Source organism: Dermacentor variabilis, chromosome 5 (assembly GCF_050947875.1).
Source record: "Dermacentor variabilis isolate Ectoservices chromosome 5, ASM5094787v1, whole genome shotgun sequence".
Lineage (NCBI taxonomy): Eukaryota > Metazoa > Arthropoda > Arachnida > Ixodida > Ixodidae > Dermacentor > Dermacentor variabilis.
In genome coordinates this window covers 136,782,770-136,806,923 of record NC_134572.1, presented here as the reverse complement: position 1 = coordinate 136,806,923, position 24,154 = coordinate 136,782,770, and the positions used below count along the sequence as shown (strand labels likewise).

Below are 24,154 nucleotides of genomic sequence, written 5' to 3'. Positions count from 1 at the left end.
TCTTCGCTGCGCGTTCTGAACGGAAGAGGGACCCAAAAGCCCCAACGCTTTACAACGCCTCACTGTATGTTTAGCGACTCCTGCTCCCAGCATGAACGCACAGCACGAGCGCACCCCACATGAAACGTTCCGCTAAGGCGAATAGTTGAGCGACCATTTCGCGAATTAAATCTTTTAGCCCGCACATTCGTGCAATTATTTCGTGGGGTGTTGATAGAGCTGCAGTCGACAATTCTGCGGCGCAACGCGTCGGGTGCATGAGCTCGGGCTACTGGATACCGGAGCATTCTTTGCAATTTGCGCCCAGTCACGCCGGCGGAAAGAGGGGTGTCTTCAGGCGTAAATGACACCCCCCCCCCCCCCACTGGCCCCTTGCACCCGGGGCCCACGGCCCCCCGGCCCTCCCTGTTGCTACGCCACTGACTGGCAATCATTTCTTTTTCCCTTGCCAGGCTATTGAACATTACCTTTGTCATCTGCTTGTTAACCTTTAACCTTACTCTTAAGGTAGGATCCCTAAGGGTGCCAGTGGTGTGGTGGTGAAGTAGTCGGATGTTAATTACTAGTTCATTAGGTCCATGATGGAATGACTACATCAGACACTGGAGAGTAGAGTCACAGAAGGTGGACCATGAAGTTTCTGACTCTTTCTCGAGCTGTCATTGACATTTGCACAGCCCATGCACAGACCTCATGGGCTCTCACATATTGTATTCCTAGCTGGTATGTTATCGTGCCATCTTACCTTGTATTGCAGAGGAAGTTCGAGTTCACTTTTATGTCTAAGTCAAGTTTGATTAAGTAAACTATATTGAAGTTAAGATAGCATGATGCCTTCTTAATCTTGTTGATTTTCTATCCTGTAAATTTTTCCTGCTCTTAGGTTCTATATTCTGTAATCCTATGAAGAACAAATCAGTGGTGTATTAAACATTGGGGAGGGCCTGTTTAACTCTGATGGACCCCAAGTCATGTTTGTGTGCTCCTTTATTTAGGTGGTCAGGACAGTACTGTTACATGTACACTTCATGTAATGATAACTTGCTACTGTTCTGCCTCTTGACATGGAAAAACTTTTGTTTTTACAGCTTCACTTGAGCTTTTCACTCTCAGCGGACAGCAAAAACAGCAGTGGAAGCCTGTTCAACCTTTTGCTGCAGAGCTTCGGAGTTACCTTCACAGAGATACAGGATGCTGTGCTCAAGTGAGTTGCACTTTGCATGTTACTTTTGGCACTGGCTAGCACTTTCTGTTGCTCTTACGCTTAGAGCTTAGTGAACCGATCTTGAACTGAGCTTTGATTTTCTGTATTGAAGCAAGGGCTGTCTACTACTGTAGTTTAGTAGAAGGGGATAGTATGTAGCTTGGAAACACTTTTTCAAACAAGAAGATTAGTCCTCGTAAGAGAGACATGACACATGCTAAAATACCATCAAAATAAGCTATTAGTGCAGCCCTCAATATGGCTAACCTCAGTATTCTCCTTAAGGCAGCATTGAAGCTAAGAGTAATGTAAACAAGTGGGAAAGTGGCAAAGACCTCACACATTGTGGTGCTAGCAGAATCTATGTAGATGCACTCTGGGTGTGGTCAGATTAGTCAACGTGAAAGACATCGTGGGAAGGCAAAGGTAAAGAAAAAAAAATGCAGATGGTTCAACTTTTCCATCTTCATGTGTAACTTTGTGTGCCAGATCTCCCAATGTGTGGCATTTGCAACATGGCACGTACTCATTGCATTTCCTATGGCCCAGGCTGGACTACTTTGAGAAGAGCAACACCTACTTGACCATGCACCAGCTGATAAACGAAGCCTCCAGTCACTACTTCCGTCAGGTAGGCACCTTGTGCTTAGTGGTTTTTCACATGTGCATCGTACCTTTGTACTACATAATGCGTTGTATATTGTGGTTGCACTAGTGTCTGTACAGAACACTGCGCATTTTGCTTGCTCTTCCTTTTGAATATGTGTGGGCATGTGTATATGTGTGTAACAAGCAGATGTGTATGCTAAAGATATTGTGCGAGATTTTTCATATCATTGAGACACAATAATAGTCGGCACAATTAGACTAGTGTGCTTCTGCAAGTATAGTGCATGTTTTTAAGGTACAAATAATTCGGGCATGCACAACTCTGGCTTTCTGCTGTTGAATTTTGGATGAATGGCTCCACTTTTCCACATAAAGGTGATTTTATTGTCTGCTCTTCTAATCCAGAGATGAGCTTGGATGGAAATAACAGCTTGGGGAAACAGACTTATGCTGAAAGAAGTTTTCTGTCAATTTGTAACTGTTTCAGTGCACAATAGCTGGTTGTTAACTTGGAAGCAGTTAAGATTTTTTTTCATCAATAATTTGGATTTATAATGGGCAAAAAGTAGGATGCTTATATGTTGTGACTCTACTAAATTAGCGCACACTGGGTTACAGTGCTTTGTCTAAATCAGCAGTTGGGCAAGTGGACAATGGACAGAGGGATGAAAGATTGAGTTGGACAACATTGGCACTGTCTATCAACTGAGAGCACAAATTTTGGCAAAGGCGATTTTACCATGACCAGGCCACGGTAGCTCAGTTGCTAGGGCATTCTGCTGCTAAGCACAAGGTCACAGGTTCAATTCCCGGCCACCTCCATTGCCAGCCAAGGAATGTAGTTGGATGGGAATTCATATATTATGAGGGACACTTGCACATCAACACACTGTCTGTTATGATTCTCACAAAAAAAAAAAAAATGTTTTTGCACATACATGCTTTCAGCAAACTATGAAAAAAGTCATTGTCCTGGTTATTTTCTTACCAATATTGAAAGTCAGTGCCTCATTGTGTGGGCCCATTTTGCTGCTGTCCCATTCTAATTGCACTGTTACAAGTTTGAGTATGCAAAATAGTTTGAGTACGCTTCATGCATTGCATTTTGTATTTCTTTGCACACACCTGGCAGACCTTGAAGCAGATCTATGTGGTGGTGCTGGGGCTGGATGTGATAGGCAACCCTGTCGGCCTGCTGACAGGATTCACTACCGGCGTCGGAGACTTCTTCTACGAGCCACTGCAGGGTGCCATTCAGGGTCCCGAGGAATTTGCTGAAGGTCTCGCCACCGGCGTTCGCAGCCTCATCGGACACACCGTTGGTGAGTCACACACCATTGCCAGTAGTGATGGTTAGGTCTACCTTAACTAGTAGTTCGTACATTGAAATTTGGTGCTTGCAATTTTTCTGCACTTTCGTTCTAACATGCTGCAACAACATAGCACTCCATGGTAATATTTTCAGTGCTTCTCGCATTATCATGTGCTTGTCAAGACACTGCAATATTTTTTCAGTGTTGCTAGTTCGCCACCACATCCTTAGCGGGCATTTCACAGAAGTAACATTGAAAAAACAAAAAAGTGTGTTTCCTGCTTTATGAATTTTAGTAGTTAGTGGAAATAGGACATTGGAGAATGCAGACATTGATTTTTTTGCCAGCAAATACTTCATGTGAAATTGTTGAGTCCTGCAAACTACAGCTTGGGAACCTCTCATCTAAGTGTGCTTGCATTGCACACATCACTTAGGCGGCTATCAAATAAGTTTGCCCACACTTGTATTGTTTGCCTGATTGTTGATGTTTCTGTGTAGGTGGTGCTGCAGGGGCAGTGTCCCGAATCACAGGCACTCTTGGAAAGGGCCTTGCAGCCCTGACCATGGACGATGAGTACCAGCGTCGCCGAAGGCTGGAACAGAACCGCCGCCCAAACGACATTGCAGAGGGTTTTGCCCAGGGCGGAAGGGACCTGGTCATGGTCAGTGTTCCTTGTGGCCTTTTTTTTTTTTTGCGTCAAGCACTTGTATGCAAAAAAATTTTTATGCGATATTGCCCTGCTGGGGTGTGCCATAGGTGGCTACAGAGACCTACAGGAGAAGGAGGTTAGAGGGCTCCCTTAGTCAGTGCCATTGGTGTGAGGCTGCCCTTGTCCTTCCACACTTCTTTAGTTTCTTTAAGTGCAGTTCTGAGTTGTGATCACAAAAGGAAGGAACCAAGAAGGTTATCTTGGTTGTCTCTGGCATCGTGATGAAGGGGCATTCGCAATGAATTTATGTATGAAATTGAATGGCTACAGTATTGACTGCACTTGTCTATTTGGCAGTCTAGCACGCAACTTTAGCTCTGCCTGTAGTTGGAATACATGTAAACTGCTATTTGCCATGAAATTGAACTACAGGGGGCAGCATCCTCACCACATTAGTGTCGATAGGCGGTCGACGACATGCATTGAAATGTACACAGCAGTGAACAACTTGTGACCTGCGACCTGTGAACCATTTGTCCCTGTTTTCTGGCAATTAAATATGCTGACTGCCGAGAACTGATCTTATATTGCCCCCCAGTGGTAAATTTTTCGCAAAATGCCGAGAACATTTCTATTTATTTGAAAAAAAGCACAAACTGTAATTGAAGAGGGGGCTGGCATTTAGCCACACATTTGCTGTTTGGGCACTTTCTTGGTGCTTTTTGCATATGTTTCGCTTGCGTTCCGCCTGCTCTGTTAATATTGCTCTGCAAGTTCACTGAAACCTCCATTTCTGGGAACCTTGCAGTAGTTCAATAAGTGTGTATTCCTGCACAGCGAACGTAAAGTAGAAAGTTAATTGGCACTATACATCACCAACTGCATATAAAGATCTCCAGTTATTTTTTTGTTTTGCTGTGAAATGCAAACAGTTAATGCGTTCAATTAAGCAAGCTAGGCCACTGTAAGTGAGAGTATGTTAGTAGGACCATCAGGTTTCTTCAGACAGTATTATTTCATCGCCCTTACATGACGGGAATGTGACAAAGTTGTAGTTATATGAGGAGCTGAAATCATTAGGTTGTTTTATTGCAGCTAATAATGGCCACTGTCTTCCATCAAGCTAACAATGCCACAATGAAGATTTTGATGCAAAATGAATTCACTGTAGTGGCATCAGAACCACATATCAGAACACCAACTCTGGTTGCGTGACCACTAAGCAAGGGTCATGCAATTATTTCAGTTATCATAACACAGTTGTCATAATTTAAAGTGTATGATGCAATATTATACACGCGCATGCTTATAATTTTTTTTTCTACCGCTGGATGATGTTCATGTCACACCGTTCATGTTTCGTGATACCACAGAGGTAGCAGAGTGATAAATACTACTTTACAAATTACTGAAGCGCCACATGCACATCTCGCTGCTACCACTTCATTTGTTTAAAACAAAGTAAAATGCTTTTTTGTGATGTACTTGAAGCTTGTGGCAATTGGAAGGTGTGACAATGGTGTATCAATGATGATGACAATGATCAATGATGACAATGGTGTAACAATGGTGTATGGTGTATCAATGGTGTAGCGCAAAGACAACAGCCAGGGTGTCTACCAACCGGGAAAACCGGGAATTCTCAGGGATATTGAGTAGTCTGGAAAAAGTCAGGGAAAACTCGGGGAATTTGGGCCTCTATCAGGGAAAATTAGCGGCAATTTTACTGAAAGGGTCAAAAGTCGCGGGAATGCTGGATCGAGTAACAGACAGGAATCGTAATGAATTGTCTTTGACGCCCTGTCGTCGGCTGGAGAAGTTGTCAGTGTACAGTCAACGAGCGACTTTCTGGATTCCCGATAATTTGGACAGCGTCGCGGCAACGCCACGTACCCCATAGAGTCAATTTATAAGAACGTGTGAAATTTCCAACGCAAGAACTCTTCGCTGTCCGAATTTCCGGACATTTTACCGTGACCGCAGGTCCGAAGCGGCAGTAATCAAAGGCACCACCACTGCCGTTTTGATTACTTCGCCACCTCGAACCGGCACTGCGGCAATGCTAGGCCTAGCTGCTTCGACGTTCGCTATGAAGCTTCTTGCCGTTGGGTGCCGAGTTTTTTATTGAAAGAATTAGCTGCTGTCAGCAATGGCACGGACTCCGCCTTTTTGATCCTCGCGATTGGGTTAGAAACTTGGAAAACACGGTGCGTTGCATAATGCTGGTTCCTGAAAGTCAGCTTCACCTCTGTACAGAAATGTTACTTGGTGAAGCGTACGCAAAAGTATTGCAGTGAAGCGTAACAAGCGTGGGGAGGGGCCACGGAACACAGTATGTATTCCTTAATTATACACGCAGGCACCCGGTATTTTCTGTCACAGTACAAGCACCGATATGCCTAACATGTGTACCGACAGGCCTTCAGAGCGTTTTCGAACGTGCCTGTGGCGGTTTGAGCCCCTAAGGGCAGTAAATGACACGGATTTATTTTTTTCCAACTGGCCGATTTTTCGGACGTTTTCGCGGCCCCCAGGGAGATCGAAAAATCGGTCGTGGACTGTGCAACTGACCAAGATGCTTCAAATGGTCCTTGGGGCGAACGAGTGGCGGAAGGCGGACAAGAACAGAAATGACCTACGCATTGAGGAATAAATGGAAATGGAAGCTTGCTGCCACCGTTTTGAAGGAGCTTGAGCTCAAAAAATAAAGTTTTGGCTGATGCCGAGATGCAGGTGTCCCTCATCCAAACCAAAATCAACTATTTGAAGCAGTGAAACACAACACTCGGGTGTCGTGCGCGGGTTGGGAGTATGTCAGGACAGTTGAGGTTGACTTACGAGCTGTTGAGAGAGAATCCCAATTGTGACAGAGTTCGGACCTCATCCCACTGAGGTTGCTATCAGTTGATAGAAATAGCTCATATTCGAAAATATTTGCTTCTATATGTATCTCCTTTTTATTCGTATTTGATAATGTCCAACCCCATTTGCAATTTTTTCGAAGACACTTTATTTGCTGTGCATTTTACTAACCCCTGCCTTCTATTCTCTTTTTGAATAACATAAACACTGCTCCTTAGTATTCAAATTGGATTACGTCACTTTTTAAATTTTTTTCATGTGCTTACTGGAGAGTGACAGCATCAGGCGATATGGTTTCAGTCCGTCTTGACATAAAACAGTTCTGCATCACTCAGGGAAATTTGCAATGGCACTCAGGGAAAACCTGGAAAACTCAGGGAAATTGAAAATGTCAACTTGGTAGACACCCTGACAGCACAAGGCTAAATGCTTCTGTACACTGTCAAAAAATGCACACTAGCATTTACGACTGCTATACAACCACGTATAGGTCTTTAAGGTCTTTAAAGGTCTTCAAAGGTCTTTAAAGATATTCATGCCCATACACGCACATGTAAACACGTAGTGTAATAGCAGACAACATGCAATGCAATCCACATTATCCGTGGTTCAGCTAGTGGCTAGCTAAGGAGTGCGATTAAAAAGTCCTTTGCAGATGTAGGCCAATCTGAGTAGCTCTTACATCAAGGACAGTGAAGCTGTAAGTGTAATGCAGTCCTCGTATCCTTCAGAAGTACTAGGGCGTCACTTTTGCTGCTGCCCGAAATCTATGCAAGACTTCTAAAGCACTTCACTATTGATCCAAGCTTAGCACTTCTATAGTCTCCACTACTACCACTTCTACCAATGTCAGCTGGGCATTTGACCAGCCGGGTTGTCATATAGCCACTTTGGGGCTGCGATGCAAACCATGTTGCTGACTGCTCTTAGTGATGATTCAGCACCAACGCCAGTGTCCGACTGCACTTTCTCATCGATGCACTAATGGTACAGCCACTTCAGCGCTCCAACACAGGATGCATTGGTGTCTTTTCTTTTCTTCCTGAGCAAGTTGGGGGCTAGGGTGAGGCGGAGTCACTGCACATGGCATTCTGTTGCATCACTTCTTGCAGGAGAAGAGTAGGAGGAGTGTTGGGCTGCTAAATTTATTTTTTCCTGCACTATCTTCGGGATTGGCCCACATTTTTAGACTGCACTACCTTTGGGATTGGCCCACATTTCTATACTGCAATACCTCTGGGATCGGCTCACGATATATGGCTAGAAACATACCCAATGGTGATAACTCGTTAAGAAAGACATAGCACAGCTAGGAGGAAGCATAGAATGTGATACACAGCAGATATATTCCATGCAGAGAGTTCTTCCTTTCGGATAGATTTATTTTGTCGTATTTGAGTGAAGAAGTAATCTTTGTACAAATACAGAGAGTATTCTGGAAATGGTAAGAGGAATGAGGGAAATTGCTCTGTTGAAGGAATTATTTGTAAACCATAATTCATACTTTCATTCTTAGGCTCACAATGGATGACGAAGTTGTTGATTTGATGGCTTTATATATGTTAAGTAATAAGTAGCTACCGTGCATTTGACATGTGGGACAGTGTGCAATAGGGATATTGACAGGCAGACTGGCCATTGCAACATGCTGACATATGGTTAACAAAATAAGTATAGTGTGCATAGAAGCTAGCGGGTGCTGTGCTGGCAATGGGGCGGCACCAGTTCCGTAGCATTCATTAATGAACTAGTGGCTGTGTGAACACAGTGATGGCTGATCGTTTCTGCCTAGCTGGGCAAGCATTCATACTAAATGCCTTATTTTATTTTTAAAAAAAACTACTACAGGTAAATGAAACATTGATGCTTGACTTGCTAGGTCCGATCATTAAAATCAGCACAACAAAACATTTTCAAGCAATAAAAGTGCTTGTATGCAGGCTTGCAACCTTGCCTACGAAAGCACAAGAGCACAAGAAAATGTATAAATTAGCTGCAGAAAAATGTGCTGTGAATTTATGGGCTTTTCAGGCACCTGCAGGTAAAAAAGCATTGCAAATTGGGAATGATATCCTTATAGAAGGGAATTTCTTAGCACAGCCTGAAACATTGCTGCTGCACCCTCACAGTCACCAACACTTAGTGGCATACAGGAACTTGCTCTCAGCAGCATGTTGCACAAGCTCACATAAGAAAGAGGGACATGATGGCGAGTTGACGTAGCAGTGAGTGAGCGCTAAAGTGCATACACACACACTGCGAAATGGAAAATGAGTAGTGGCAATTGTCTGCCGCTGTCAGCTTAAATTCAAATGTAATCAATTCTGAAATACTCCAATGCATTGTTCCACTTACAAGTCCACCTACGTTGAAAACAGTGCTTTAAACTATTCACATTCCAAAACATAAAACTTGGAACTATAGCATTCCATGCTCAGAAAGTGGCTACAGAGTGATTACACATTGTACTTCCATGTATAATTATGCATAACAGGCATTCTGATAAGTTATTTCCTGTTCGCTTCTCAATTTGTTCCGATTGTAAATAATTGTCTATGAGTTACATATGCGGCTGCATTCTTTTATCATGAGACTAGTATAGCTGTATTAGCAGCGCTAAAAGATATTTTCAGAAGCAATGTCACGAACTACGTGCTGTGCCAGTATGGAAGGGGGCACACAATTGGTGCTCAAGCAACAATGCTATTTATTACCTTATAATCATAACTTCAAACTACGCTTAATAACATCTGCTAAGCAATGCCAGCATTGAAGAACCTGCCCTTTTTTATTCTCTCTGTTTCATTGCTCAAACAGGAGCAATTTTTTTCTGGGTTTTGATTATGTGAGATAATAACAGGTATTCCCTTTCATAATGATCCCTGCTGTACACATAGAACTATGTAGACCTCTCAGTTTGTAAGTACGCAAGTTCTAGTAAATGCCTTTGTTGCCACACTTTTTTAGTTTCCATATTGTCAGGACTAAACTAAAATATTGCCACTTTCAGTAGAACTTCTACGTTACACCTGTACTTGACTGTGACACTTTTTAAATCGTGACTGTGCAGGGCGTCTATGAAGGCATGACTGGCATATTTACCAAGCCAATGGCTGGTGCCAGGGAGGAAGGCGTCAGCGGCTTCTTCAAAGGAGTCGGCAAGGGCCTCATTGGCGCAGTGGCCAGGCCCACTGGTGGAGTTGTGGATTTTGCCAGCGGCTCCTTCGATGCTGTCAAGAGGTGGGTGTCCTTGACTGAACGGATCCTTTTCAGTTGCAGCAGCTAGTATACATCAAAAGTGTCTCTCATGATAGCAGACTACTCTGATGACAGTGCCTCAGCAGTATCTTGCGCTGGAAGCTTTGAAGGGAAGAGGCACTCCTGCTTACTATGCTAACAACGATCTGTCGCCTGCTATTATGTCGAACTGAAAGATCTCCCCTGGCATAGCTGTTACTTTCCCGGTGATGTCCTTTCGGTGCACAGTCTACCTCCGTTATAAATACATTGCATCTGAAACAAAAATATTGTTGTTTTATTTGAGATTCCTTATAAGCATATGGACTGTCACACTCTATACGAGTTGCAGCATGGGAGCCTGCTATCAAAGGGGCTCAGAGTCTGTTTGGCAGTGCCAGTGAGCTAATAGTTGGTGAACTAAATGCCAGTCCAATTACTGTATTAACCTGGTCACAAGGAACATGGCACCTGTCATTTTTCTTGGTTAAAGAACAAATGGCAGGTGTTCATTGTGTTGCAACTCTTATTGATCATCATAGTATAGTACATGCTGATGTTTGCAAGAAACATCTTGGGTTTGCTTTGCTATATATTACAATTCATCATATCGAGGTTCAATCTTAGTCTGCTTATGGCATAATTATCAGCGACAAAAAAGGGACAGAGTAAGTATAGCAGAACCTCATTAGTACATTTAGTAAAAAACTTGCTAACCAGGAATAACGTACGATCCGAAGTAACTAAAAACAATTTGAGACTCACTATTACTGACATCTACGTAATGTGTCACATCGCATGGATCGTTGCGGCACGGGACTCCAATGCGCGTTGAGCTGGTGGTGCTCCGGTGGCCCGAGATGCATTTTGTTGTTTTCTTATTATGTGGTGTTTTGAGGGCAAAGGGAAAGCGAAATGAAATTGAGCTAGCGGGTGATGCTGGATGCCGCCAAAGCAAAATGTGACGCCCACATCGCAGCACGGCCTGCAGCAGGGAATGGCAGCACATTTGGATTATCACCTACTAAAAGCGTGTAGCACGCTACCAGTTGCACTATGCATCACATGCTGTGAAACAGATAGTTGAAAAGGCTTATCAAAATAGGATTGGTGGTGATAGCTGGGAATGCTGTGTGCGATGACCCCGGAGAAGATTTGATGGTACCGAAATGGAGAAACTGACTGCCCTCTGGCATTTCCCCCATGAGACAGGTGGGCGAGTATTGCAGTGAAGCTGCTGCGGTGGGCAGCTATATACGGTTCTCCATTGCGCGCACCTGCCGGATTTTCTTGTTTGCGTGGGCTGTAGCGGCCGGAAAACATATCATGCCATTGCACTTTGGCGACGTATCGAACTTTGGAGCCGAAAAATTGCGTTTCCTGGGAACATATAAAGCGGTAAAAAATGAGCGTAACTCCATTGGGTAATTTTTGTGTCCTCGATTGCGAACGTTTGCAGTGGGCAAAGGTACATAACGGGAGTGTATCGACGAGGTTCTGCTCTAGTTGAAAGTTTCATTGCATGAAGTTCATGCGATAGATGTTCAGGCAGTGTAATTGTGTTTCAGCAAAGGTTTCAATGTACACTCCCAACTAATGTAATTTGTTCTTGCTTTGTCCATGCTTAGGGCTACGGATTTTGTGGATGAAGTCCGGCCTGTTCGTCCAGCACGGTTCATTAAACCGGACGGAATTATCAGGCCCTACAACCTCATGGAAGCGCAAGGCAATAGGCTCCTACAGGTGATTATGGCTACCTTTTGCAACACTCTCAGGTGCTGTTTTTGCTCACACTGTTTGCACTCTCAACCTTTCCTGTCTAGATGTTGGCTTATCTGCAAAGCTTACTTGCCTGAGTTTGCTACCATTTGAACCACGAAATCCGTCTTTTTGATGGCTCGTCCCCCTGTTGTCGTGATGAAAAATCACGCCACATGAATTATCAGAATGGTACTGCAAAATCCGAGATCTCTCAATGAAAGCTTGTGGCATCCTGTGATGAGTGATCATCTCTGCCAGACAACAAAGTTAAGAATGGTGTAGAAAACAATGGGACTATGTGCCATGCCAATTCAGGCATGGGCGTTTTCTTTTCTGCAGTAAGAGCATGTGCGCAGTGTATTTCCAGGTCCCTTCTGCACATACGTACATGCACACATACCATACAATTTATGTGCATCGGGCAAGGGGCTCGAAGGTGCTCCCAAGGGGAGGGGGGGTGGAAGAGGAGTTTGTGTGGAGTGTGGTTCTAAATGCAACATGAGGTGCCTTCTCAAGCTGGCAGTACTGCAAAGAAAACTGTTTGCAATGTATTTTTCATGCATCACAAGAACATTTCTTTCTGGTGTTTTCAGGACGTTGACAAGGGAAAGTATGCAGAGACGGACGTGTATGTTGCCCACGTTTGCATCTGCGAAGAAGGACGGAACATCTTGCTTGTCACAAACAGGTGTGTGGATGCTCCCAAGCATTTCACTGCTTTGGTAGCATCTCGCAGTGCCACTTATTATTTTTATTGTCCTTTTTGGATATATTGTGAGTGCTACCAAGTTAGGGCATTTTAGGCATCAGAGAGCCAGCTTATACTGAGTGTGGGAGGTATCTGAGGACACAGCTTCAAGCCGCCATGGACATTGACATTCTCATTCTTCTGCCTAGGTGCTTAGCTTCGTCTTCACCAATTCCTTCATCAACTATCTATCACACTTATTCCAAGGTATCAGCTTCCAATCTGACACAAGAGATGGAAGCCGCACGCTGCGCTGTCCTAGTTGGCTTACACACAGACCACAGTGACTTGCAGATCGCCACCTTCTTGAATGTCACCATATTTTTTATTGTTGAGGCGAGACCACAGTTTATGGTCCACTATCATCTGAGACAAAGAGAAAAAAAAAAACGACCCTCGTTCCATAAAATGAACCCGTATGTTGCATGGGCATACTTTCTCTCATTCTGCCATCATCATTTATCTAATTATTCTCTTATTGTTTATCTTATTTTTTGCTCTCGTTGCTCTGCCAACTTCGTGTTCACTTGGACATGGTACTGGGCAGGACGGGAAGTTCATCTTGTCACTAGTCGTGCTGGATGTTCTTTAGGGGTCTCCTGGACATGTCTACCTCGAATGTATTACCGAGCACGTTTGGCCCAGGCTTGGCATTTAGCAACTACTTCGGGATCAGTAGACTCGCTTTATTCTAGAAGGCGCTTCTGTTGCAGCTCGGTCCTTCTAGCTCGCCATTCAGCTGAAAGATGACAAAAGGGATACAGTCCATCTATACTGCTTCATAGCAATGAAGCACCAACCGTTCTTTCCAAGCGCCAATACAAAACTGATTACGTGCCTCTCCGAGAGCTGAGTTATGTCGGGCACTGAAGTCATCCGCTCCACACCGTGCTACTTGTGCGAATTTGCACTGTGCCAGCTGTGTCGATGATGTAATCCACAGCACAGCTTGCCTGTTCTTATCTAGATCATCCGTCATTCGCCATGACAGCTGCACTGCTGACCTCATTCTTGTCACTGTGCCAACTTTTATCGCCGAGCTTTGTACACCCGCATCGCAAATCTTCAAAGTGGGGCACATACGCTCACACATAATAAACACTGCCAGTGGTCAGACACCATTCAGGCAGTTGAATTTCTCCGGCAGGTGAAGGCCATGATGAGTCAGAACCTAAAAGGCCAATTATAGCCGTTGCTGAGCAACTTTAAGGCAGAGCCAACAGCCAAGCTTTCTGCACATAATGTCATTAGGTGCCACTCCTAAGTAATGGACATGCTTGCTCCCACAGGGCCTGTGCATCCGAAGAATGGCTTGCTGTGAACATCTCTTGCCACACCACCCTCAATGTGGCATTCCTTGTTCCCAACATAGCAAACTGCAGTAGGATACAAGACTTGGCTAGTTTGTGTTCTATCTTGTTTAAACAGCGCAGTTGTCCTCATCTCATCTTTTTTGCTGTCCTTTGTCTCATTTTGAGCTGTTTAAACAAGATGAATTCCCAGCATAAGCCTGCTGTGCTGCTATGTGTGGGCAGAGCCACGTAGAGGGTGACTAACTAGCAGACACACAATGTTAAAAACTCACTGTAAGTTGCTTCTGTTGAAGCACTATAAGCGTAGTATGTGATCCGAGCATGCAGCGGCTATCGAAGCCTAAATCAGTCAATAATTGACGGCCGAAGATGGTTTTATTATATAATCTTAGAAAACAGCAGTACAGGAAACAATATAAACATTTTCGAAAGAATGCAGTAGACTTCCATTAACTCAGTTCCAGTTAATTGGATCCGAGCCGAAGGTCCCGGCCGACACTCATGCATTTCTGTGGTCCCAAACCTCCGTTATTTCGCGCTCAAAATTGGCCTTCGGAGCATAATTCGAACTTGACTGGTCGGCTTCGCCGCAATACAGCCGGGTTTTGCGGTGAAGCATACCAAAAGTGGGAAGGGGCCATTGTCACAGAACTGCGCCCCTAATCTTGGAGGAAACCTTCGGTGGGTGCAAAGATACGGCAAGCCGAGATGGCTGCGGCTTCATGTGTGCTGTCTTCCCGTGCGAGTGTTGCTGAAGGTCGCATAATGTCGAGTTTGGGAGATTTGTTGAAGTGAAAGGCAGAAAAAACGTTTGCCCCTTCTCTACCTGCACTCTTTAGATAGCACCAGCCCACTGTGAATGATGCTGTCAGCCATGGTGGTGGAGTGGATGCGAAAGTTTCACTTCGTACCGCCGATGTGAACATACAGTCCACACAGCACGAAACCATATATTTGGTCACCAACTCTCAAATTCAACAAAATTAAATAGTATGTATTGTTCTCATTGGAATTCATTTTCTCTCATTGCCCGATAACTTGGAAAGCCTTATGGCCCTTTCATGTATGAAAATTACTTCACTAACTGTGCTTACTTGCATAAAAGATCGAATTTTGTTTTAACGAAGTGCTGACTTTGCCAACGTTGTTATATTGAGGTTTATCTGTACATATGGATGAAGTACACTGCTTGTCCTACTTGTTTTAGTGTTGTCGTTTTGGTTCTTTGGCCTGATGGGAGCTGCACAACAGTGATCATGAGGGCAGTTTTTAGCCCTTCTATGAAACACTGGGCTGGACACGCAACACAGCTTTAGAGAGGCCACAACGTATTGGACTTACATATATGCACGCTTCATCACTGTTAGTTTCCTTCCCCATCACCAGTGCAAGGGTAATAGGCCAGAGGAAGCTAGCTCAAGCTAACCTCCCTACCTTTTTGCAAATAAATTTTCTCTGTACTTGCAGATTATTATGCTTTTATATTTAATGCAAACAGAGAAGGGATCTCTCTCACTACTTTGTATAGAGGGACAAAAGTCACTAAAGTGCAAAAATTGTTGCGACACCACGTACCCGAGCACACGAGGGTTGGACTCTCCCGCATCTAACCGTGCGTAGCTTAGCCGTGTCTGGGGAAAAGGGGATCCTGGGGGTTGAGCCACTGCCGGGTGTTTGGACCTTTACGGCCCCTCGGCGGCGGCAACACACCCCTTTGGCCTCTGCTTCACGTAGACGGCACCCCCGGACTGACCCACCCGGGGGAAATTGGAAGTTGCCTTTTCCTGTCTCTCTCTCCCTCCAGCCTTTGTCTTTCTCTTACTTTTCATCTTTCCTATCTTCTCTTAGCTTCCGATTACTTCCACTTTTTACAGGCAGCAAGGGTTAACCTTGTGTGAATAGCCAACCTAGGTTATCTCATAGTTGGTTATAGTGATAACGTACAGCTGGCGTTTGCAGGACCTGTTTTTACAGTCCCTGTAGCACCCCTTGTAGGGCTCCACGGTGGGTGGCTGGCGTTATTGCCGAAAATTACTTTATTCTATGGCTAGTTCCTTCCATCCCCTCCCAGATCGCCCTCAGGAAAGAGGGCGCACCGAAGATGTATTTCATTTCTTTGGACGTCAAAGACCCAACTTCCCACGATTTCACGTCATTCACTCGGAAAAATCAGATAAACAAGTGCGCACAATTTCCCCATTTCTAGTTTCAAAGTTTTTAACTGATGTCCTTGGTCCAGGCTACAAGGCATCAAGGATGGCAAGTGGTGACCTCCTCTTAGAACTGCATGATCAGAAACAATATGAAAAATTGCCCAGTCTAGTGTCATTTGGGGATGTTCCCGTGACAGTAACTCCACACTGTACTCTGAACACCACCCACGGCGTTGTCTCAGATGATGATTTGCTCCAGCTGACAGAGGCTGAGCTCCTGGAGGGCTTCAGTGAGCAGAATGTTGTCAATGTCAAGAGAATTAAGCTGAGGCGGGATGGTAAAGAAATTGCGACCAAGCACCTGATACTCACATTCGGTTCAAGTATTCTGCCCGAGTCAGTAGAGGCCGGTACATCAAGCTCCGTGTCAGACCATATGTGCCAAATCCCCTAAGATGTTTCAAATGCCAGCGTTTCGGCCACAGTTCGCCGAGCTGCCGGGGCCGCCAAGCATGTGCGAAATGCAGTGCCCATGAACACGCCGCTGAAGCTTGTAAGAATGCTCTCCACTGTGTAAACTGTGATGGGGAGCACGCCGTGTACTCACGGTCGTGCCCATCCTGGAAAAAAGAAAAGGTAATTGTAACAATAAAAGTAAAGAAAAATATCAGTTTCAAGGAGGCACGCAGGCGGGTATCCTACCTACCCAAGAAAACCTTTGCCGAAGTTACGCGTCAGGGGGCAGCGCCACAGCGGTCTCCGGCGGCTGACCGACCCACACCCAGTGAGGCGCCAGTGATGCCATCGCCCCCCCCCCCCCCCCCCGGCGGCTGCAGCTAGCGCTGCAACGCCAAACAAGCAGACGGGGCCATCGACCCCGGAGGTGGGCGCAGCCGAGGCTGCCCCAACCTTCCCGGCCCCTTCCAGCGCTGGCAACAGCCGGCGCAGCCAAATCCCTCAGGGAGCCCCATCGACCTCCGGGCTGGTGGGCGCAGGGGTCTTTTCCCTCCAAGGCAGGACTCTCCCTGGTAACTTCTCGCTCACAAGAGCACGTGTCCAGGGCCTCACAAGAGGCAATGGACACTACACCTGTCCCCATGGCGCGCCAAGCGCCTAAGGAGTGGCGAGGCTCCCTCGAACGCTTCAGAAAGGGCAAAACCCCGATTACAGGGCCTCGAAAGAGCTCTGTAATCTAATCTCTGAAATCTCTGTAATTAATACTTCTGTTTCTGTACACACAGCACCTATTTACTACCAACATGGATACACAGATAATTCAATGGAACGTCAGAGGTCTTCTTAGAAACCTTGATGATGTGCAGGAACTCATCCAAAAACACAATCCAAAAGTGCTGTGTTTACAGGAAACACACTTAAAAAACAAACACAAACTTTCTCCGACATTATATAACTTTTCGCAAAGATCGCGATGATGCCGTCGAATCATCGGGCGGTGTTGTCATTGTCACTCGTAGAAGTATAGCGTGTCAGCCTTTACAGCTACAAACACCCCTTGAAGCAGTGGCGGTTCGTGCTGTTCTCCTCAACAAACTTATCACTGTCTGCTCGCTCTACATACCCCCACAATACAAATTAACTAAACATGAGTTTCAGTCCTTCATAGATGAATTGCCAGAACCTTATTTTGTTCTTGGCGATTTCAATGCGCACAGCAGCCTATGGGGAGACTCTCGTATCGATGCGCGAGGTCATCTCGTTGAACAATTCCTTTTTTCGTCCGGTGCATGTCTGCTGAATAAGAAGACACCCACATATTATTCTGTCACAAACAGAACATTTTCTTCAATTGACCTCAGCCTAGTTTCCCCATGTATACTGCCTGAACTCTAATGGGAAGTTACCAACAATCCTTACGGGAGCGACCACTTCCCCATACTGCTAAGAACACATAAAGAAAACGAATATCTACCACAGGCTCCTAGGTGGAAGATCGATACAGCCGACTGGGAGAAGTTCCGAACTCTAACTAGTATCTCATGGAATGACATGTCTTCTTTAGGAATTGATGCTGCTGTGCAGTATTTTACAGCCTTCATTATAGATGCTGCATCTAAATGCATATCAGAAGTAAATGGCTTGGCATGTAAACGGCGTGTCCCGTGGTGGAATGACGATTGTAGGATTGCTCGTAAGAAACAAAACAAAGCGTGGGGGTTGCTACGCACCTCCCCCACTGCGGAGAATCTTATCAACATTAAAAAAGTAAAATCCCAAGGCAGGCGAACCCGCCGACAGGCCAGAGGAGAGAGTTGGCAAAAGTTTTTATCGGGTATCAACTCGTATACAGATGAGGCCAAAGTCTGGAACGGGGTTAATAGGATAAGAGGGCGACAAACATACTGCCTCCCTTTGGTAAACACACAAGGCGATACACTGCAAGATCAGGCAGACTCACTTGGGGAGCACTTTGAGAGCGTGTCAAGTTCAAAACATTATTCAAAATCCTTTCTGAAATATAAACAAATAGAAGAACGTAAGCCACTCATAAGAAAATGTCCACAGAATGAACCGTACATCATCATCATCATCAGCCTGGTTATGCCCACTGCAGGGCAAAGGCCTCTCCCATACTTCTCCAACTACCCCAGTCATGTACTAATTGTGGCCATGTTGTCCCTGCAAACTTCTTAATCTCATCCGCCCACCTAACTTTCTGCCGCCCTCTGCTGCGCTTCCCTTCTCTTGGAATCCATTCCGTAACTCTTAATGACCATCTGTAATCTTCCCTCCTCATTACGTGTCCTGCCCATGCCCCATTTCTTTTTCTTGATTTCAACTAAGATATCATTAACTCGCGTTTGTTCCCTCACCCAATCTGCTCTTTTCTTATCCCTTAACGCTACAGCTGTCATTCTTCTTTCCATAGCTCGTTGCGTCGTCCTCAATTTAAGTAGAACCCTTTTCGTAAGCCTCCAGGTTTCTGCCCATTACGTGAGTACTGGTAAGACACAGCTGGTTATAAACTTTTCTCTTGAGGGATAATGGCAACCTGCTGTTCATGATCTGAGAATGCCTGCCAAACGCACCCCAGCCCATTCTTATTCTTCTGATTATTTCAGTCTCATGATCCGGATCCGCAGTCACTACCTGTCCTAAGTAGATGTATTCCCTTACCACTTCCAGTGCCTCACTACCTATCGTAAACTGCTGTTCTCTTCCGAGACTGTTAAACATTACATTAGTTTTCTGCAGATTAATTTTTAGACCCACCCTTCGGCTTTGCCTCTCCAGGTCAGTGAGCATGCATTGCAGTTGGTCCCCTGAGTTACTAAGTAAGGCAATATTGTCAGCGAATCGCAAGTTACTAAGGTATTCTCCATTAACTCTTATCCCCAATTCTCCCCAAGCCAGGTCTCTGAATACCTCCTGTAAACACGCTGTGAATAGCATTGGAGAGATTGTATCTCCCTTCCTGACGCCTTTCTTTATTGGGATTTTGTTGCTTTCTTTACGGAGGACTACGGTGGCTGTGGAGCCGCTATAGATATCTTTCAGTATTTTTACATATGGCTCATCTACACCCTGATTCCGCAATGCCTCCATGACTTCTGAGGTTTCGAGTGAATCAAACGCTTTCTCGTAATCAATGAAAGCTATATATAAAGGTTGGTTATATTCCGCACATTTTTCTATCACCTGATTGATAGTCTGAATATGGTCTATTTTTATTGTTGAGTAGCCTTTACGGAATCCTGCCTGGTCCTTTGGTTGACGGAAGTCTAAGGTGTTCCTGATTCTGTTTGCAATTACCTTAGTAAATACTTTGTAGGCAACGGACAGTAAGCTGGTTGATCTATAATTTTTTAAGTCTTTGGCGTCACCTTTCTTATGGATTAAGATTATGTTAGCGTTTTTTTCCAAGATTCTGGTACGCTCGAAGTCATGAGGCATTGCGTATACAGGGTGGCCAGTTTCTCTAGAACAGTCTGCCCACCATCCTTCAACAAATATGCTGTTACCTGATCCTCCCCAGCTGCCTTGCCCCTTTGCATAGCTCCCAAGGCTTTCTTTACTTCTTCCGGCGTTACTTGTGGAATTTCAAATTCCTCTGGACTATTCTCTCTTCCATTACCGTCGTGGGTGCCACGGGTACTGTATAAATCTGTATAGAACTCCTCAGCCACTTGAACTATCTCATCCATATTAGTAATGATATTGCCGGCTTTGTCTCTTAGCGCATACATCTGATTCTTGCCAATTCCTAGTTTCTTCTTCACTGCTTTTACGCTTCCTCCATTCCTGAGAGCATGTTCAATTCTATCCATATTATACTTCCTTATGTCAGCTGTCTTACGCTTGTTGGTTAACTTCAAAAGTTCTGCCAGTTCTATGCTAGCTGTAGGGTTAGAGGCTTTCATACATTGGCGTTTCTTGATCAGATCTTTCGTCTCCTGCGATAGCTTACTGGTATCCTGTCTAACGGAGTTACCACCGACTTCTATTGCACACTCCTTAATGATGCCCACAAGATTGTCATTCATTGCTTCAACCATAAGGTCCTCTTCCTGAGTTAAAGCCGAATACCTGTTCTGTAGCTTGATCTGGAATTCCTCTATTTTCCCTCTTACCGCTAACTCATTGATCGGCTTCTTATGTACCAGTTTCTTCCGTTCCCTCCTCAGGTCTAGGCTAATTCGAGTTCTTACCATCCTATGGTCACTGCAGCGCACCTTGCTGAGCACATCCATATCTTGTATGATGCCAGGGTTAGCGCAAAGTATGAAGTCTATTTCATTTCTAGTCTCACCGTTCGGGCTCCTCCACGTCCACTTTTGGCTATCCCGCTTGCGGAAGAAGGTATTCATTATCCGCATATTATTCTGTTCCGCAAACTCTACTAATAACTCCCCCCTGCTATTCCTAGTGCCTATGCCATATTCCCCACTGCCTTGTCTCCAGCCTGCTTCTTGCCTACCTTGGCATTGAAGTCGCCCATCAGTATAGTGTATTTTGTTTTTACTTTACTCATCGCCGATTCCACGTCTTCATAGAAGCTTTCGACTTCCTGGTCATCATGACTGGATATAGGGGCGTAGACCTGTACAATCTTCATTTTGTACCTGTTATTAAGCTTCACAACAAGACCTGCCACCTTTTCATTAATGCTATCGAATTCCTGTATGTTACCAGCTATGTTCTTATTAATCAGGAATCCGACTCCTAGTTCTCGTCTCTCTGCTAAGCCCCGGTAGCACAGGAAGTGCCCACTTTTCAGCACTGTATATGTTTCTTTTGGCCTCCTAACTTCACTGAGCCCTATTATATCCCATTTAGTGCCCTCTAATTCCTCCAATAGCACTGCTAGACTCGCCTCACTAAATAACATTCTAGCGTTAAACATTGCCAGGTTCATATTCCAATGGCAGCCTGTGGCGTAGAGATAGAGGTGGAGGTGGCGTAGAGGTAGAACACCTGCCTCGCGTGTAAGAGGTCTGTGGTTCGAATCCCAGTGCCGCGCAATTTTCCACTGGATTAAAAAAAAAAAATCTGCGTGTTGGTAAAATTGCATAAACAGGCCTGGAGTGTGGCCTGATCCCGGTGACCAGAACCGGTAACGCACTCCCTCACCAGAGCAGGATTGGCCACCCTGGTGCAGTACTTGGTCACAACTTCCTATATGAACACAACAATCAAGCCGTACAACTGCCCTTTTAGTACTGCCGAGTTGAGAGCTACCTTGAGCGCATGCAAGAGCTCTGCACCGGGATCTGACAGAATCATGTATGAAGTGACCAAAAACCTACACAATGACACCCAAATTACACTACTCACAATTTTCAACACCATTTGGGCTGCAGGATACCTTCCAACTGCATGGAAAGAAGCCATTGTGGTTCCTGTTTTGAAAGAAGGCAAAGATCCTTCCTCAGTGGCAAGTTACCACCCGATCGCCCTCACAAGTTGCCTTTGTAAGGTATTTGAAAAAATGATTAATCGGCGACTGATCCATTTCCTTGAAATGAGCAAAATGCTTAATCCTTATCAGTGCGGCTTCCGAGAAGGGCGCTCCACAACCGATCATCTCGTACGTGTTGAAGGAAATATCCAGGACGCATTTATACATAAACAGTTCTTCTTGTCGATATTTCTCGATATGGAAAAGGCGTATGACACAATGTGGCGTTACGGAATCTTAAGAGACTTGTTAGAAATGGGCATCCATGGTAATATGCTTAACCTAATAGAAAGCTATCTGTCCAATCGTACCTTCCGGGTAACAGTCGGCAATGTACTTTCACGTCCTTTTACGCAAGAAACGGGTGTACCCCAAGGAGGCGTGCTCAGCTGCACGCTCTTTATCATGAAGATGAACATGCTTCGTGTTTCATTACCACCGGCCATCTTTTACTCTGTCTACGTGGACGACATTCAAATAGCTTTCAAATCTTGTAACCTCGCAGTGTGCGAGAGACAGGTACAGCATGGCCTGAACAAAGTCAATGTGGGCAGACAAAAATGGATTTAAGATCAATCCTAACAAAAGTTCTTCTGTTCTTTTTACAAGAAAGAGAGGCCTGATCCCAGATCCTTGCTTAGAACTATGTGGACAACAAATACCTGTAAACAAAGAGCACAAATTTCTAGGTGTTATACTTGACTATAGACTCACTTTCGTCCCCCACATTAAACATCTTAACGAAAAATGTCTGAAAACAATGAACCTAATGAAACTTCTATCCCAGACTATGTGGGATAGTGACAGGAAGTGCTTAATCATGCTCTATAAGAGCCTGATTCATTCACGATTAGATTATGGTGCCGTGATCTATCATTCTGCTGCCCCGAGCGAGCACACTAAAGATGCTAGACCCTGTTCACCATCTAGGTATCCGCTTAGCCACGGGCGCTTTCAGGACAAGTCCCGTTGAAAGTTTATATACAGAATCGAATGAGTGGTCACTTCATCTCCAGAGAACATACATCAGCCAAACATATTTTCTGAAAGTCCACTCTAATCCTCAACATCCGTGTTTTAATACCGTTAACGATATGACATATGCTACACTCTTTCGCAATCGTCCCTCCATAAGACTGCCTTTCTCGCTGCGTGTGAGGGAGCTTGGTGAAGAAATGCATGTTCCACTCCTCGAGCTTCGCCTAATGCATCCAGCCAAACTGCTACCTCCTTCAGAGTGGCAGCTGATACAATGCGATACATCTTTCACTGAAGTTACAAAGCACGCTTCAGAGATTGAAATCCAAATGCATTTCCGGGAACTCCAGTACAAACACTCCTGCACGGAGTTCTACACAGACGCATCGAAGTCACACGACGGGGTGTCCTATGCAGCTGTCGGTCCATCCTTCTCGGAAACCGATGTACTGCATCCGGAAACTAGTATCTTTACGGCTGAGGCCTACGCACTGTTGTTGGCTGTAAAGCATATAAAGAAATCAAAACTCCAGAAATCAGTTATATATACGGACTCCCTAAGTGCTGTGAAGGCCTTAATGTCATTTTGTAAGCACAAAAATCAAGTAATGAATGAACTATATTCCGTCCTATGTAAAGCGTATATATGTAACCAGCATGTCATCATATGCTAGGTGCCGGGTCATAGGGGCATCGAAGGTAACGTTCTGGCGGACCAGATGGCCACATCAACTGCATCGTATTCTGTTAATCCTACCGCTGCAGGCCCTGTCACAGATCTGAGGCCCTTCTTGCGCAGGAAACTGCGAAACTACTGGCAACGCTTGTGGGACATGGAAACAAATAATAAGCTGCACGTAATAAAGCCACAATTAGGGTTCTGGCCTTCTGCAACAAAATCACGCCGAACAGATGTCCTATTCTGTCATCTAAGAATAGGACACTCACTGGAAATGAACCCCCAACCTGTGGGAGATGCGGGGAGAGGCTGACGGTCCTCCACGTCCTCCTGGAGTGTCGGAAAGCCGAATCTGACAGAAAGAAACATTTTCTGTCAGCATACTAGCAGCACATTCCCCTTCATCCTGTAATGTTTCTCAGCCCAGAACCGCTCTTTGACACTAGCGCAGTCCTAGACTTCCTGAAAGATGTTATGTTACATGTAATTAGCCCCATACGTTCGTAGCGTCTCCTCTCTTCAGAGGATGCCGCTGTGATAGCTGTTTCGTATAGCACATGCCTCTCAGCCCTTGCGTTTCAAGGGCTCTGGCGAGGCAGTAGTGCTCTTAGACAATTTTAGCATCTCGCATATTTTATATAATGCATCATTCTTTCTTAATGTATTTTAGTGATCATAGTACACGTCATTAATCATTGCCATAATTTTATTATGTGTAGTTTTTATGC

General features: G+C 44.9%; 1 protein-coding gene across 2 annotated transcripts in view; it reads left to right on the top strand.

Moving 5' to 3' along the window:
- The window catches only part of Vps13 (vacuolar protein sorting 13C), a 236,898-nt gene that overhangs the window by 211,414 nt on the left and 1,330 nt on the right, over window positions 1-24,154 (top strand). For both annotated transcript variants that reach the window (XM_075693536.1, XM_075693537.1), the window contains 7 exons: window positions 1,089-1,204; window positions 1,754-1,835; window positions 2,946-3,135; window positions 3,627-3,790; window positions 9,711-9,880; window positions 11,506-11,620; window positions 12,232-12,326. In XM_075693536.1, the coding sequence (XP_075549651.1) occupies window positions 1,089-1,204; window positions 1,754-1,835; window positions 2,946-3,135; window positions 3,627-3,790; window positions 9,711-9,880; window positions 11,506-11,620; window positions 12,232-12,326 (932 nt within the window). The remainder of the gene's footprint in view (window positions 1-1,088; window positions 1,205-1,753; window positions 1,836-2,945; window positions 3,136-3,626; window positions 3,791-9,710; window positions 9,881-11,505; window positions 11,621-12,231; window positions 12,327-24,154) is intronic.